Source organism: Dipteris shenzhenensis, chromosome 13 (genome assembly GCF_047967505.1).
Source record: "Dipteris shenzhenensis isolate YYH24624 ecotype China chromosome 13, Dip_SZ_1.0, whole genome shotgun sequence".
NCBI lineage: Eukaryota > Viridiplantae > Streptophyta > Polypodiopsida > Gleicheniales > Dipteridaceae > Dipteris > Dipteris shenzhenensis.
In genome coordinates this window covers 40,594,225-40,609,654 of record NC_141608.1, presented here as the reverse complement: position 1 = coordinate 40,609,654, position 15,430 = coordinate 40,594,225, and the positions used below count along the sequence as shown (strand labels likewise).

The 15,430-nt window shown below is 42.6% G+C and overlaps 1 protein-coding gene across 1 annotated transcript; it reads left to right on the top strand.

The window, feature by feature from the left end:
• The first annotated feature begins 2,262 nt into the window (after positions 1–2,262).
• On the top strand, positions 2,263–8,088 carry LOC147895399 (putative cellulose synthase A catalytic subunit 5 [UDP-forming]). The gene is made up of 13 exons (XM_087384026.1): positions 2,263–2,565; positions 3,079–3,287; positions 3,447–3,561; positions 3,652–3,850; positions 3,956–4,222; positions 4,356–4,701; positions 4,792–4,929; positions 5,027–5,152; positions 5,252–5,464; positions 5,591–5,861; positions 5,966–6,162; positions 6,259–6,609; positions 6,722–8,088. The coding sequence occupies exons 1-13, from the start codon at positions 2,373–2,375 to the stop codon at positions 7,304–7,306; spliced, it is 3,210 nt and encodes a 1,069-aa protein (XP_087240152.1). The 5' UTR covers positions 2,263–2,372; the 3' UTR covers positions 7,307–8,088.
• Positions 8,089–15,430: the final 7,342 nt, after the last annotated feature.

Genomic DNA, 15,430 nt, shown 5'->3' with positions numbered 1-15,430 from the left:
TTTGCGTCTTTGCATTCTTTCTCTTTCCCTTAGAGTTATGAAAATCTGTACATGTTCAAATACCAAATCTTTTAAATTTAGAGGCATGGGTTTAAATTGAACAATTCTGGACACTTTTTCATCGTTTTTAGAGGAGATGAAGTTTAGTACATTTATAAACACTAGGTAGAAATGGCCACACCCCTTTTGTTGTTTGTTGATTTTGCCTTTGTGAAGGGTCTAACAACCCAAAGTTATGAGTTGGAGAGAGTGGAGGTTGCCATTTCCTTGATTAGCTACATACTTGGAGTCCCAAATCTTTCCATTTACTATTTACCTGAATGAGGTAAAAGATGGATTTACCCATGCCAAGCGTGGGAGATGACCTTTTGCAGCTTTCTTCAAGACTTAATGGATTTAGTGATCAAACTAATTTCTTGACTTGATCAATGGTTCATCTTGTGTGTGTGCATATGTACATGTATACATGCACACATGAGTTATTTTGCTATTGCTAGCTTGCATTGCAAATTTGTGTGTGTGTGTGAAAGGAGGAGTTTGGAGAAGCAACATTGGACGTGTGTGTACATGCTAATGCTTGTACATGTGCACACCCTTGCGCATGCATGCATACATGTGTGTACATGCACATGCATGTCTATGTGTGCGTAACCATGCACACGTGTGTGGATGTGTCTGTGCATGCACGTGCGTGTGTGCGTGCACGTGCGTGTGTTATTTGCTCACCCCAACCAAATGAAGATCTAAACCGTTGGATCATTAGTTTTTATGAATGGTAATCTTGCCCCGTTTGGATCTGTTGCTTGAATCTGCAATGTGATACATGGCCTCCTCCCTAAGCTTTTGACTGGGAAAGGTGCGAAAGGGCCACTTTCCCCCCCAGAATATGGTGAGCGGGTGGCCATCCCCCACTTTCCCTATACCATCAATCTCAAATTTGTTTGCATATGTGGTTAAGTTGTCTATAGGCAATACACATAAGGTGTACCTTCTTTACCATTATAATAGATGGTATTGATGCAACAGTCATAGCTACGTCCATTATCTATAAAGGATGAGAGAAAATAGGGATTGAATGCATTGAGGTGGATGTGTTGTGCCATGTGGTGGAATGCATCAAGAATGTGGAGATGTTTCATGAAGAAGGTACCTTAGCTATTACCTTGTTTGATGGCCTTTGAACGACCTTGTAGGAAAAACATTGCCATCGTGGGTGGTTTCAAATGCATTTTGGAAGTATGCTATGTAGTCATATTTATGATTGTTTGAGAAGCTATGATGTTGAGAAGCCTCACAAGGAAAACACTTCCTTTTGGGTTGGTTGGTAGCTCTTTAGAGTGAGAGACGAAGTAGCATAGGGAGGGGGGGGGGGGGAAAACACTTGACCGAGTTCACGTGAACCGAGGGTTGGGGATGAGTGGTGAGCATAAAAGTGGGGGGTAGGCAATGTGGAAGGCAGCTTTTGAGGGGAAGAAGAAGTGGTGGTAGGCGATGTGGAAGGGGAGCTTCCAAGGGGAAGAAGAGGTGGACCAAAAGATGGAAAAAAGGGGAGGGGTTGATGAGCTTGGAAGGGAAGGGGACAAGGAGCAATAGTGAAGGGACAGCTGGAAAAGAAGAAAAGAAAAGGAAAAAATTCACAACGTCTATTCTCTCTATCTCTTATATATTATATATATAAATATAGTAACAACATCTACAAATATAATAATAATACATAAAAATCCAATATATATAATAATATATACAAATATAGCAATAATACATACAAATATAATATATATGATAATGTATATGAATAAAATAATAATATAAAAAAATATAATATACAAAAAATGATATAGATACATGTAAAAATGGATATATAATAATTACAACATTAGCATAAATATAATAGATACAACATAGTATATATACATAGACAGAGAGGTAGAGAGGGGGATATGTAGATATAATAGGTATATGGGGGTGTCGGTGGAAGGGATCTTTCAAGGGGACCCGGGGAGGTTAGGCGAGGGGTCACATTGAAAGGAAAACTTAACCAGGGGTGAAAGAAGGGTGGGGGCAGAGGGCAACGGTTAAGCAATCGCGATCAAGCCAAACCGAGGTGAAAGTTAACTGAACCAGAGAGAGTAGAATGGAGGATGGGGGGGCATGTTCTCTCTAAGGAAGGGGACATGTGCTGACTAGGGGGGTCATACTCTCTCCTCTCTCTTCATGGTCTTGGGTCTCTTTAATGCTCTGGTAACGTTGCAGAGCTTCTTCTTCATCTTGTTCATTTTGCTCTTTTTTGCTCTGTTCTGTTCTGCAGAGCTCCGTCCAAGCTTCCATGGCTTCTTCCCTTTGATCCCTCCCCTTTCCCTTCCCCCTTCCCCATGGATTCCCTCCCCCCCCCCCGTCGCCCTTGCCAGATCTGTGGTGACGACGTTGGTTCCCTCCCCTCCGGTGACCCCTTCGTCGCTTGCCTCCATTGTAGCTTCCCCGTCTGTCGCCCTTGCTACGAGTACGAACGTAAAGATGGTAACCAGGCCTGCCCCCATTGCAAGAACCGCTACCCCCGCCACAAAGGTTCGTCGCCTTTCCCTCTCTTCTTGCCTCGCTTCCCTTCCTTCCCCCTTTCTGTTTTTCCCTGCTCTCCCCCCTCCCGCTTCGCAGCTCGCGACGAGCCGGATCTCGGTGTTTTCCTTTGCTTTCTGTCCAGTCATCGTCGCTTCTTTGCGTAAGTTGTTCTTCTCGTGCCTGTTTTCTGATCCTAGTGTCTTCAGTTTGCGTTTTGTCCGCTGTTGCGCCCCTGCAGGGAACCATAGACTCGTTCATTTTCGTCTTTTTGTGTGCTGCCACTCTGTCTGTTTGAGAGCCTTACCTGTCTCTGCGTAAACTGTCTACATTTTCATTTTGCTCCTGTGTGCTGCTACTGTGTTTGCTCGAGAGCCTTACCTTCTGTGTGCCCCAATTTGCAGCTTACCGACATGATCTTGCTTTTCCCCTCCTTTGAGCAATGTTGTAATCTGCAAGCTTAACACGATAACGTGAAGGATCTCGGTAGTTAACTGTTCAACTTTAACGACCTTGTCCTGGCAGGTAGTCCTCGCGTTGCTGGGGACGAGGACGATGAGGAGCTCGATGATCTGGATAATGAATACATGGATTTGGACAACCACGAGAAGCAGCAGATTGCGGAAGCTATGCTGCATGGACACATGAGTTATGGCCGCGGCGAGGATCATGACATGCCCCGCATGGTTCAGACAATCGAACCGCAGACTCCTTTGTTCACCAGTGGTCCGCAGGTATTACACAGTGCTGTCTATCTTGTAGCATTGCAGTTCGTCCTTGAGTAAATGTTGGAATTTTATCAGATCCAGGGAAGCGTTCGCCTCGAATTCTGAATAAACCAGCCGATTGGAATCGACATTGTCTAACTTTCATTGCTTTCGAACTAATTTCAGGCCCCTAGCGATTCTCTACCTATCTCCCCAGATAATCATGTGCATGCGCTACCTGCGAGCATGGGCGGAAGCAAAAGGATCTATCCGTTTCCGTACTCAGATCCAGGCACTCCAGGTGCCCTTACGCGCACTCTTGGTTTTGTCTTTCACTGTTCTTTGCGAGGTATAGTTGTGCGCATCATTCATCGTCTACCTCTCTGCGCAGGCCAAAACAGATCGATGGATCCTACGAGAGACATTTCCTCATACGGTTACGGGAGCGTGGCTTGGAAAGAAAGGGTGGAAAGCTGGAAATCGAAACAGGAGAAGTTGCAAATGACGACGACCGAAGGTGGGCTTCCAAATGGTGGAAGTAAAGGCGGAAACTCAGACGATAACGGCCCGGATGACTCGGAGTTGCCAATGTACATAAGCTCCTCCTTCCGCGTTGATGTTAAGGGCTTTGTAGTTTTGAGAGATCATGGGTGCTTTAGAGAATTATTCAAGCTGTGACGTTGGTCCTATGGCAGGATGGACGAGGCAAGGCAACCGCTGTCGAGGAAAGTGAATATTCCCTCAAGCAAGATCAATCCGTACAGGATGGTCATTGTCCTGCGACTTGTAATCTTGGGGTTCTTCTTCAGATATCGCCTTTTGAATCCTGTGACAAACGCCTATGGTCTATGGCTAACCTCAATCATATGCGAGATCTGGTTCGCGCTGTCTTGGATTCTTGATCAATTTCCCAAGTGGTTTCCAATCAATCGGGAGACTTACTTGGACAGGCTTTCTCTGCGGTAAGTTCTTCCATGACAAAGTCTCTGCATAGTTTTTGATATCTTTGCAGATCCAATCAACCACTTTTCTTTCTAGCAGGTTGAACAGGAACGGCAAGCATGGTTTCATTGTGGTCTTTCTTGTGGTTTGCAGATATGAGAGAGAGGGAGAACCGTCTCAGCTTTGTGCAGTGGATGTCTTTGTGAGTACAGTGGACCCCATGAAGGAGCCGCCTCTCGTCACTGCCAATACTGTGCTGTCTATCCTTGGTGCTGATTATCCTATAGACAAGGTTTCATGTTATGTGTCAGACGATGGAGCGTCCATGCTTACATTTGAGTCTCTGTCTGAGACATCAGAATTTGCTCGAAAATGGGTCCCTTTTTGTAAGAACTTCAACATTGAACCAAGGGCGCCAGAGGTCTACTTTGCTCAGAAAATTGACTACCTAAAAGATAAAGTGCAGCCTAACTTTGTAAAGGAGAGGAGGGCGATGAAGGTATGAAATTGAGCGTGGGAGCTTTTTGCTAAGTTATATTGTTTCCTGAAATGTCTGATTGCCAATGATTGCTTATGAATTTTTTTTCAGAGGGAGTACGAAGAGTTCAAAGTGCGTGTTAATGCCTTGGTTGCAAAGGCCCAAAAAGTTCCTGATGAGGGTTGGACAATGCAAGATGGAACTCCGTGGCCTGGAAATAACACGAGAGATCACCCTGGTATGATTCAGGTAAGCCACACCTTGGGCTAGCTCCCTCTCAAATGTCTTATGAATTACAGGACGTGGAGCTCATGGCTTGTAATACTACTCTGCTGCATTCTCACAGGTTTTCCTGGGTCATAGTGGAGGCCTCGATACAGAAGGCAATGAGCTCCCTCGTCTGGTCTATGTTTCTCGTGAGAAAAGACCAGGATTCAACCATCACAAGAAAGCCGGTGCCATGAATGCTCTGGTGCTTATTCATACATCTGCTACTTTTCATCCATTATGTGCTGCATAAGACACGAGTATTCCGTCTTCCTTATTAACACTGTGTAATTCAATCTTGCAGGTGCGAGTCTCTGCTGTTCTTACGAATGCTCCTTTCTTTCTTAACTTGGATTGTGATCATTACATTAACAACAGCCAGGCTCTGAGGGAGGCAATGTGCTTCTTGATGGATCCGACTGTGGGACGCAAAGTTTGCTATGTGCAGTTCCCTCAAAGATTTGATGGGATTGATATGCACGATCGGTATGCTAATCGCAACACTGTGTTTTTCGATGTAAGTATGAGTTTCTTACCACCAAATGATGCTTTGTCCGTTCTCTTTTGTTACTCGTATATGCACTGTACTAGCTGCTTCTCTTACTTATTCATGCTGACCAGAGCATATGTAACTCTTTTGCAGATAAACATGAAAGGTCTGGATGGAATTCAGGGCCCAGTTTATGTGGGTACGGGTTGTGTCTTTAGAAGGCAAGCACTTTATGGGTACGAGCCTTCTATTCAACAAAAGAAGAAGACCATGGCTTGTGACTGCTTGCCGGGGTTTTTGTGTGGTCCTCGTCCCAAAAGGCCCAAGTCAGGCAAGCCGAAAAAGTCAGAGAAGAAGCCCCCTGTTCGAACGGATTCCACTGTTCCTATATTCAATTTGGAGGATATAGAAGAGGGTCTTGAAGGTGAGCAATGGAAAGAAGGCTATATGCTTCTTTATGCAAAAGTTAGGGTGCAGGGGCAAGGGGTGCCTTCGTTTTACAGTTTTTTGGGTTTCTTGTTTCTTCAGGTTATGACGATGACAAGTCTCTTCTGATGTCGAAGAAGAATTTTGAGAAGAGATTTGGACAGTCTCCAGTGTTCCTTGCCTCTACTCTACTGGAGGACGGAGGAGTACCCCAATCTGCCAGTCCTGCTGGATTATTGAAGGAAGCTATCCATGTCATCAGCTGTGGATATGAAGACAAAACGGATTGGGGACAGGAGGTGAGTGGTGTATGAGACATTAGACTCTTTTTCTGTGGCTTTATCATCAAGATTTCTGGTCTCTAAGCACTGAGATGTCACTGTATCATCATTCAGATTGGGTGGATATATGGGTCAGTCACAGAGGATATTCTTACTGGGTTCAAGATGCATGCTCGTGGCTGGCGATCAATCTACTGCATGCCCCCCCGCCCTGCCTTCAAGGGGTCAGCCCCCATCAATCTGTCTGATCGTTTGAATCAGGTGCTGCGATGGGCTCTGGGTTCAGTTGAAATTTTCCTCAGCAGGCATTGTCCACTTTGGTATGGCTATGGTGGTCGTCTGAAGCTTCTGGAAAGGTTTGCGTATGTGAACACCATCGTCTACCCGTTCACCTCATTGCCTCTTCTGATCTACTGTACCTTGCCTGCCATATGTTTGCTGACTGGGAAATTCATTATCCCTACGGTAAGAGCTCTTCCTCCTTTTCATAGTAAATTCTCAGAGAACTACGGGATTGTGCTTCAAACGACGAGCCTTGTAACTGAAGTTCAATGACGGTTTCTGAACTCGGCTGCAGATAAGCAACTTTGCAAGTCTCTGGTTCATTTCCCTCTTCCTATCTATTTTTGCAACCGGTATTTTGGAGATGCGGTGGTCTGGAGTTGGCATTGAAGAGTGGTGGAGAAATGAGCAATTTTGGGTCATTGGAGGAGTTTCAGCACATCTGTTTGCCGTGATCCAAGGATTTCTTAAGGTATTGGCAGGTATTGACACAAATTTCACGGTCACTGCTAAAGGCGCGGACGATAATGATCAGTTTGGGGAGCTCTACATGTTCAAATGGACTTCCTTGTTGATTCCACCGACGACGTTGTTGGTTATCAATTTGGTGGGTGTTGTAGCAGGAATCTCTGATGCAATCAATAATGGATACTCGTCATGGGGTCCGTTGTTTGGAAAGCTTTTCTTTGCTTTTTGGGTGATTGTCCATCTCTATCCTTTCCTCAAAGGTCTGATGGGACGTCAGAACAGAACTCCCACTATTGTCATTGTCTGGTCCGTCCTTCTTGCCTCCATCTTCTCGTTGCTGTGGGTCAGAATCGACCCTTTCCTTGTCAGGGTCACAGGGCCGAACCTTCAGCAGTGTGGCATTAACTGTTAGTGATGATTGTGTGGGTCTGCAAGCACCAATCAGCGTAGCAGTGATGAGCAATTGCTCCTGCCAAACAGTTCTTAGGATTTGGTAACCAGGCTGTGAAACGAGTTTATGAGGAACCAAATGTGCAATTGCTACAGCTAGGATGGCGGCAGTCAGAGATTGTTTGCAGGCCTCTTTTGTCGAGCTCCAAATGTTGGCTGGCAAGAAAGAATCCATTTGCTGAGCTGGGTGTTAACGACTGCGTTTTTCTAGCTATTGGAATTGAAGGCATGAGCTATCAGTGTGCATATTTAGGAATATTTTTTAATTGATTGAACTGTCCATGAAGTATCTTCTTTGAAGAACAAGGTTTGAAAAGTACTGAATGTTCTGCAATGACTAATGAAAGGGATTGGCAGCCCTTAGGTATTGTATTTTGGCACTGTATTAGGAAGAGAAGGTGGGACTCAATGATGCGGGCTCCTAATTAAGTGAGATCTCCTAATTAAGTGAGATCAAACTGTCTATGTAATGGTGTTACTTGGAACAATAAGGTCTTTATATGAGTGTAAGGGGGAAATGGCCCTTGTATCTCTGCTCGAATTAGAGCTGGCAGAAAAATTCGTCTTTACTGAAGGGAGCCTTTTGAAGATAATCCATGGTGTCGAGGTCAGTTTTTTGCCCCTCCAACCCACCCCCACACATCTACTGACGAAAAAGAAAAAACGTGTCCTGCAATAAATTTCTACCATCATCTAAATCCATGTACTTCCACCACCCTCTTTGAATATTGAACATATTATTTACAGGAGTGTTTTAGCATAGACTTATCTCTAATTTCTGTTCGGGTAAATCATGAGGCGGTGCCCATTAGTTTGCTAAAATTTTCATTGAAATATGGCATCTGCATCGAAATAGATGGGGTTATCTCCTTTTGCAGTAAATGGTCTCTCTCTCTCTCATGCGTGCATGCTTGCTATTCTCAGCCTCTAGGTGGTGCCAGAATTTGCTGAATACATCCCAATTAAAATGGCTAGTCTGTGTTACATTGTTCGAACTTGCAACAAGTGATGGATAATAAATTGAGGAAGTACTACAATATTGCAGCATAACTTACCATATTCAATTTAGAGTGAGGTAAATGAAATCTTGTATCAAAGATTTTGGGAGGCATGTAAAGCATGTAGTCTTCACAAGCAGTTGTAGCTTGAATGAGGAGAATATGGACTATTTTATTAACCTTCTCCTTTAGTGCTAGCCTTTTATACGGCTGAGTTTTCACTTCACCAGAGGAGAGGCGACAAAACTCAGTACAAAGACCTTTGTATAAGTGGGTGCTCAAGTATGCATGGGTGTGGATTTGTAAGTGAGAATTTGTGGAATACATCCCCATTATAATGGCCAGTCTGTGTTACATTGTTCAAACTTGCAGCTAGAGATGATAATGAATTGAGGAAGTACTGCAGTATTGCAGCAGAACTTATGAAGAGGCTTTCGAATTTGCTCTTCATATATCCAATTTAGAGCTGCAAGTTGAGGTAAATGGAATTTTGTATTAACGTGTTTTGGAGGCATGTCAAATGTAAAGTCTTCTCAAGGAGTTGTAGCTTGAACGAAGAGAATATGGACTACTTTTGATTAGCCTTCTCCTTTAGTGCTAGCCTTTTATACGGCTGAGTTTTCCCTTCACCTCAGGAGCGCCGACAAAACTCAGTACAAAGACCTTTGTATAAATGGTTGCTTGAGTATGCATGGGTGTGGATTTGTATGTGAGAGCATATGTTTATACTATGGTCTATACCCACTGTTGGGCGCTGATATTGCCAGTGAGGATGTCATAGTAGCTAGTCCCTGCAATGCGTGATGACGTTTATGGTTTTCAGCCTCATGACTGTCATGAGATTGAAACTGCACTGTGTGATGAGTTTGGGCATGTTCTTGGATTCATCTAGATTTACTATAGATATATGAAATGCAGAAATTTGTCTGAAAAGCCTCGCAGAAGTAGAAAGGGAATAGAATTTAAAGAAAGATTCTATGAAAAAAAAAGAATTTTAAGAGAATCAGTCTTACCCTATTTTTAGGGGAGCACAGCTACCTCTTTCTGCAGCCTTTGGGCCTGAGGTGTTACTTTTACTGTAGCATCAAATTGAACGGGAGGAGTTCAGGTGAGATTATGTATATGGCAACTTGCCGTTTGCTGGCCCCTTACAACTACAATGGATAGCTTTTTGTAAAAATGCACTTGCCATGATAAATTTAAAATGCTTTGAGAGCTATACACAATCATGATGACTATGGACACTTATAATTTTCATATTGATGAATCGAGATCGATGGACCTGGTGCTGCATGTAGAAGGGACGAAACTAATGAAGAGGACAAGACATAGAAGAAGAGTGGTGATACAAATAAGCCCTCGTATTTTGAAAGAAGCATAGTAAGGGAAGAAAATTAACTTTTAGCAAAAAGTTAATGTGTTACCCTCTCCCCCCCTTGCACTACAATCAATTTCTTGTATTCATTTTGGGAAGCATTTTGGCATTAGTCTATGAATGCTGGTCTCCTCACTTTTAAACGTCAGCGAATAGAATTTGGGCTCCATTTTGTTTTGTCACTAAAGTTTTTATGCTCATGTACAAAGGAACCTTTATGCCTTCATGTGCTACTTAGTGAATAGAATTTGGGCTCCATGCTGAATTCTCATGTATAGAGGAACCTTTATGCCTTCATGTGCTACTTGCATGAAAAGGAGTTTTAGCGCCCAAAAATGTAAATGTCGGAACACTCACATTTTGGAAATGGTACACACATTCGACGATCCATTGATAGGAGTGTGCGCCCATACTTTACCCAAGTCTCTTTCAAGGGATCCACTTACGCTTCCACACACGTCCTCTCTTCTTATCTCTCTTGTCTATGTAGGCCCTTCCCATTCGTACCCAATTCGACTAATAGCTCCCATGGCCTTCTTCCATCGCAGAGTCTTCACCACATGAAACGGTACATCATATTGTATGAAGAACTACATGATTCCACTAGTGGCCTCTTAATTGCTTCCTTTTTCATATGTGTAATGAGCCTCTTTGTCCTCCACTAGCATTCACACTACATGATCCATATGGCAAGGGTGTCGTCATAGCACTTGGACCCACGCTCGATGTTGTCAATGCCCCTCTACTTCTCTTTGAACCCCATGTGTTAGCATCATCTAAATGGCTGTGTCTTCATTTTTTATGACCATGTGGTTACACTTCATTCTCAAAGGCCAAGTTCCACAGCTGGAGGCAACACCCGCTAGATGGTCTCGGACCCCGTTTTGCTCATATGCTGCAATAGTTCAATCTGCATTTCTTGGAGCCACCACCTCCCACATAACTATCGATGTGCAAGACACAGCTCCAATAAGCATCTTTCGGCATTGTGGAAAGGCGTTGGGAATAGGAAAAGGAGGACAAGAAGGAGGGAGGGTATGAGGAGGAGGAGGACTCAAGGAGAAGGATGGAGAGGATGAGAGGAAGAGTATGAAGGGGGGGGGGAGTATGGGGAGTAGGGAGAGTATGGGTAGGAGGGGAAGTATGGGAAGGAGGAGGAGGGAGAGCAAGAGAATGAGAAGAGGATGGAGAGGTTGAGTAGGAGAGTACTAGTAGTAGGAGGAGAGGAGTACAAGACAAGTATGAGAGTAGGAGGAGTAGGAGAGGAGAGGCTGGTGTGGAGAGGCACTGAGCAAGGATACGGAAGGGTGAAATAAGGCAAAGCCACAGCTAAAGATCCTACTCAAGGTCTTATAAAAAGTAGGTTTCCAAAACAAAGTAATTTATTTCTTGTGTTTCTTTTACGCAACATCTTAGCATCGAGTTATGCATGTTACTCTCTCTTAGTGTTCTTAATGTTTAGGCGAAACATGTGTGACTCTCTTTCCCAGTTGTGCATTTGTATGTCAAATTCCCTACTTCATCTCTGAAAGTGATGCAAATCCTAGAATAGCAACATGTTATGGATTATGAATAAATTTACATTCACAAGACTTCTAAAAGAAAGGAGCCAATTGGTTGCAAATGGGTTTATAAAGTTAAGCTCCGACTAGATCCATTAGTTGATAGGGATAAAGCCATATTGACTGCCACATGGAATGCATAATGAAAGGAAGTCAATTGGTTGCAAATGGGTTTATAAAGTTAAGCTCTGATTGGATCCTGTAGTTTATAAGGATAAAGCCATATTGATCGCCACATGGAACATACAATGAAGAACATTTGGCACAAACTATAAAAATGTCAAATGAGTTGTTGCTCTAGCATCTTGCTTTGGTTGGTCTTTTCATTGGATGAGAGGTGAAGGACTCTAGGCATTTGGCTTGGCCCCTCTATAGCCATGGGAAATGGGGGCTACATGTAGAAGTCATAGGAAAGAAAGACCTAGAAGCTTGATCAAGAGAGTGTTTTGAATATGTGATCTCACTTGGTGGAATGCATGGGTGGAGCACTTTGTGAGAGGTTAGGAGTCTATGCGAGGTGTGTGTTTTTGGGATTGGATGAGAATGATAGTTAGTGAGTAGGATGGATATGATTGAGTGGCATAGTGGGTGTTGCATGTTAGTATGATCTAAGCAGTGCTATGGATGGATAAGCCCATGATAACATTGTACCTACCAATGGCAGAATAGGCTCTACCTATGCAAAGCTTTTGTGAGAAAACCATCATCTTTCTTAGAGCAGCCCCTCTAGCTTCACCTTCATCCCCTCCTCTTCCCTCCCAAGTTCAAGAGCTTCCCTTCACATGCGAAACAACTTTAGGAAAAGAACATAATCAAATTGCACGAGGCACAAAACCTAGGGCCCGAATATGGGGAGGGGGGGGGTACCCTTAGGTTTGTGAATATAAGGTCCTTAATCATTGAAAAGTTCTTACAAAGTTTGGTTACCATCAGATACATAGAGGTATGGTATAAGCATACCTATGCACAAGTTTTAGGAGAATAATGCACATCCATGGTCAAAAACAAGAAGATGTGCATGTCCCACCATATTAATGATGCTTTCATTATTAAGGGCTTTATCCATAAAAGGGTCTTTGCAAATTCTCATGAAAATCAATATTATTCACCTATAAGCGTATCGATGCACAATCTTTTGGAAATTACACACTATGGATGCTCGAAAATGAGAAGATGTGCATGCCCTAGCTTTATTTACTAGCAAAAAATACAAACAATTAGGGATCTTGATGAATAATCTAGGTGCGTCTTGTACACCTCATTCAGACTCTTTGATTTTGATGAGATCTTGAAAATAAATGGTTTATACTTCTTCATTTTCAAAGTTCCTACACCAAAGAGGTAGGACATAAAATCATACAATCCCATAATAAATTCATATTCATATTTCTTAGATTCTAAATCTAGCATGAACTATCTCACATGTGTAGCAAAAATAGGGGAAGAGATGCAAATTTCAAGAGTTCTCATCCAAATGCTATATAAGGCAATGGGTCTCATTGTTTATGATGCAGAAGGGCTAAAATCATGCCAAAAAATGGGTAGCTTTGTAGAATGGGATATCTCCAACCTCCAATATCCTTCCATTCAAATAGAAATGCCATACTTAATAGCTATTACGTGAAGTAAAATAAATGTACAAACAAAAGTAGCATGCAAGAAGTGGATGCTATGGGCAAAGTAAGATTACGACACATCATAGAAATGACATAATGAGGGTCAACATAATAGGATGATGGGTTAACTAGAAAAGATATGTTTCTAGTAGCATTTAATTGCCTTGCGTGATAAAGATTGGCTCTACTTTTACAAAACATGAAGTTGGCTTGAGAAGCCTTGGTGCTAGCTAGTGGGAAACTTGCTTGAGAGACAAGCCCAAATGTGGCTTGTGGAAGTAGCTACATATTGCTTGTGGGAGAATTTTCTTGAGGAACAAGATTCGCATGTAACTATATTTTCTATGTAACCAAATTCGATGAAATGAACTCCCATGTTACCAAACTAGATGAAATTCTTGAAACCAAATTGAACAAACTTATTTCCCATGTAATAAAACTAGATGAACTTGGTTCCCACGTAGCAAAATGAAAATTATATAAAGATCTATTATCACAATGATTTGATGTTCCCTGGGGTAATGTCGTATATTGTGTGTCTAAAGATATTATCACCTTGGTATTCGTATATCACATGTATCTATGTGAATCCACATGTGGTTCCCAATTCTTATGAGATTGTCATGTGGCAAGGTAGGATTTGGTTTATTTAAAGCTTGGCACATAACTTAGTTCAAATTTTCATAACTTCCTTTCATCTAGCTCTTGGCTAGGATCTTGCTAAGATTTAGGCCTTAATCAACATATAACTCTACCATGTGGTATTAAATGAGCTCACATCTATCAAATTCAAGGTCAACCCACTTTGTTAGGGTTAACAAAGTGACCACCGAGTTGATGTAGAGTCACTGCTATATCTAACCCGCATTGTGTTAAGGAATTGTCGCATTACGAAGTCATTGCTTTAACTCAATTTCCTTTTATTGAAGTCAATGCGATAGAAGTATTTTACTATATGAAGTTAAAGCCCCCTGCGTTAAGGACCTGCCCCATTATGAAGTGAATGCTATAACTCAATTGCCATTTTATTAAAGTTGCTATGATAGAAGTTACTGCTATACAAAGTCGATGCGTTAAGGATGCTGCATTAAGGCTAACGCATTGCAGTGACCTGACAACTCAACGATTCAGAAGTCATTGCTTTAAGGCTAATGCAACAACTACTGCTTTAACGCCAAAAATGCAAAGTGATTGATTTTGACTGGAGCAGCCTAGGAGAGTGATCAACACATGAACTTGAGGTTTGGTACAAGTTTGGTACCTGGCCCATCAAATACTGTAGTGTCAATACCATCTGGGATCTCATCCTTAAGCTCACATTCAATACAGGGCCCGTACACATGGACTCCTCAAGCTCAAAGGACACAATTAGTTTTGATGTGGAGGACAAGGAACTCCCTATCCTACAACTACATGCTATAGGTTGGTGGCTAACATGAATATGCACATGCCTAGGCCCTCACCACTACAACTAGTATGGCCAAGCCCACTACATATGCTAGCTGTAGGTCGCCACCTAACTATGGTATTGCACCAACTCCACCAGTGCCTCCACCCACATTACAAACTGTACTTACAAATAAGGCGATGAAAAGCCTCGTACAAGCACTAGGAAGGGGGCCATGCAGCGTGCCTTGGTGGGGAGAGATACCATTGCTTCAAGGAGTAGACTGGTCACCATATCCAAACCCATCATTTAGTTCCTTAGGAGAAGGAGATCTGGTGTTCGATGTAGAGAGGTTTGAGCAAATTTGCAAGACCTTCAAAAACATAGGTAACTTAGTCTTTCTTCTCTAGATCTTGATTTTTCCTAGAGAGAAATTTGGCTATCCTCATCCTTTAACATTCATCGTACCATCTTTCAGGCTCAAGATATTACAAGTGGAGCTTTGCCGCTTCTTGACACGCCCAATGATTTCATCGTTGTGTTGCTCTAGACTGCACTTCTGGTCCTCGTTGCCATAGGGTCAACATAAGGTAATCTTCCAATACAACAAATTTTTTTTAATGCACCTTGATCTTGATGAACTATTGCAATTATGGATCGATTCTTGGGAAGCAACCCCACCAATCTTACAGGTCGATATAAGAGGGATATATCCATGGCTTCCAAAGTCTTTGAGCTATTAGTGCAAGATTGATTGGTAGATCCTTGGTGTTTCTCCATGGGCTACTCCACCATAGCCAATACCACCAAACGAACCACTTGAAGAGATTGCTAAAGGATAAGACATCTCACTATGACAGAGGTGTTGATGCACTAAAGATGACTCGAGGCACCTACTTTGAAGAGAAAAAATTGTCCTCCCAAGTAGCACTAGAAAAAAGAGCTCCTCCAAGGAAACTCCATCAACACACCTCTAAACAATGACATACAATTGGTGGTACACACTCCTTTGAGTAATGGCTAGAGAATGTCACTCAAGATGAGAGCTGTGAGGACATAGTTTAAGATAAGTTGAGGCGAGTGTTAACCTCTAGTAAATCGGAGGCCTGAGATTGACTGACTCAACAAGAGGAAAACTTTGCTTAGTA

Coding starts and splice junctions, on each gene's coding strand:
- LOC147895399 (XM_087384026.1), top strand. CDS start 2,373: ATGGATTCCCTCCCCCCCCCCCGTCGCCCTTGCCAGATCTGTGGTGAC. Junction 3,851..3,955: donor GATGACTCGGAGTTGCCAAT/GTACATAAGCTC, acceptor GTCCTATGGCAG/GATGGACGAGGCAAGGCAAC. Junction 5,862..5,965: donor TATAGAAGAGGGTCTTGAAG/GTGAGCAATGGA, acceptor TTGTTTCTTCAG/GTTATGACGATGACAAGTCT.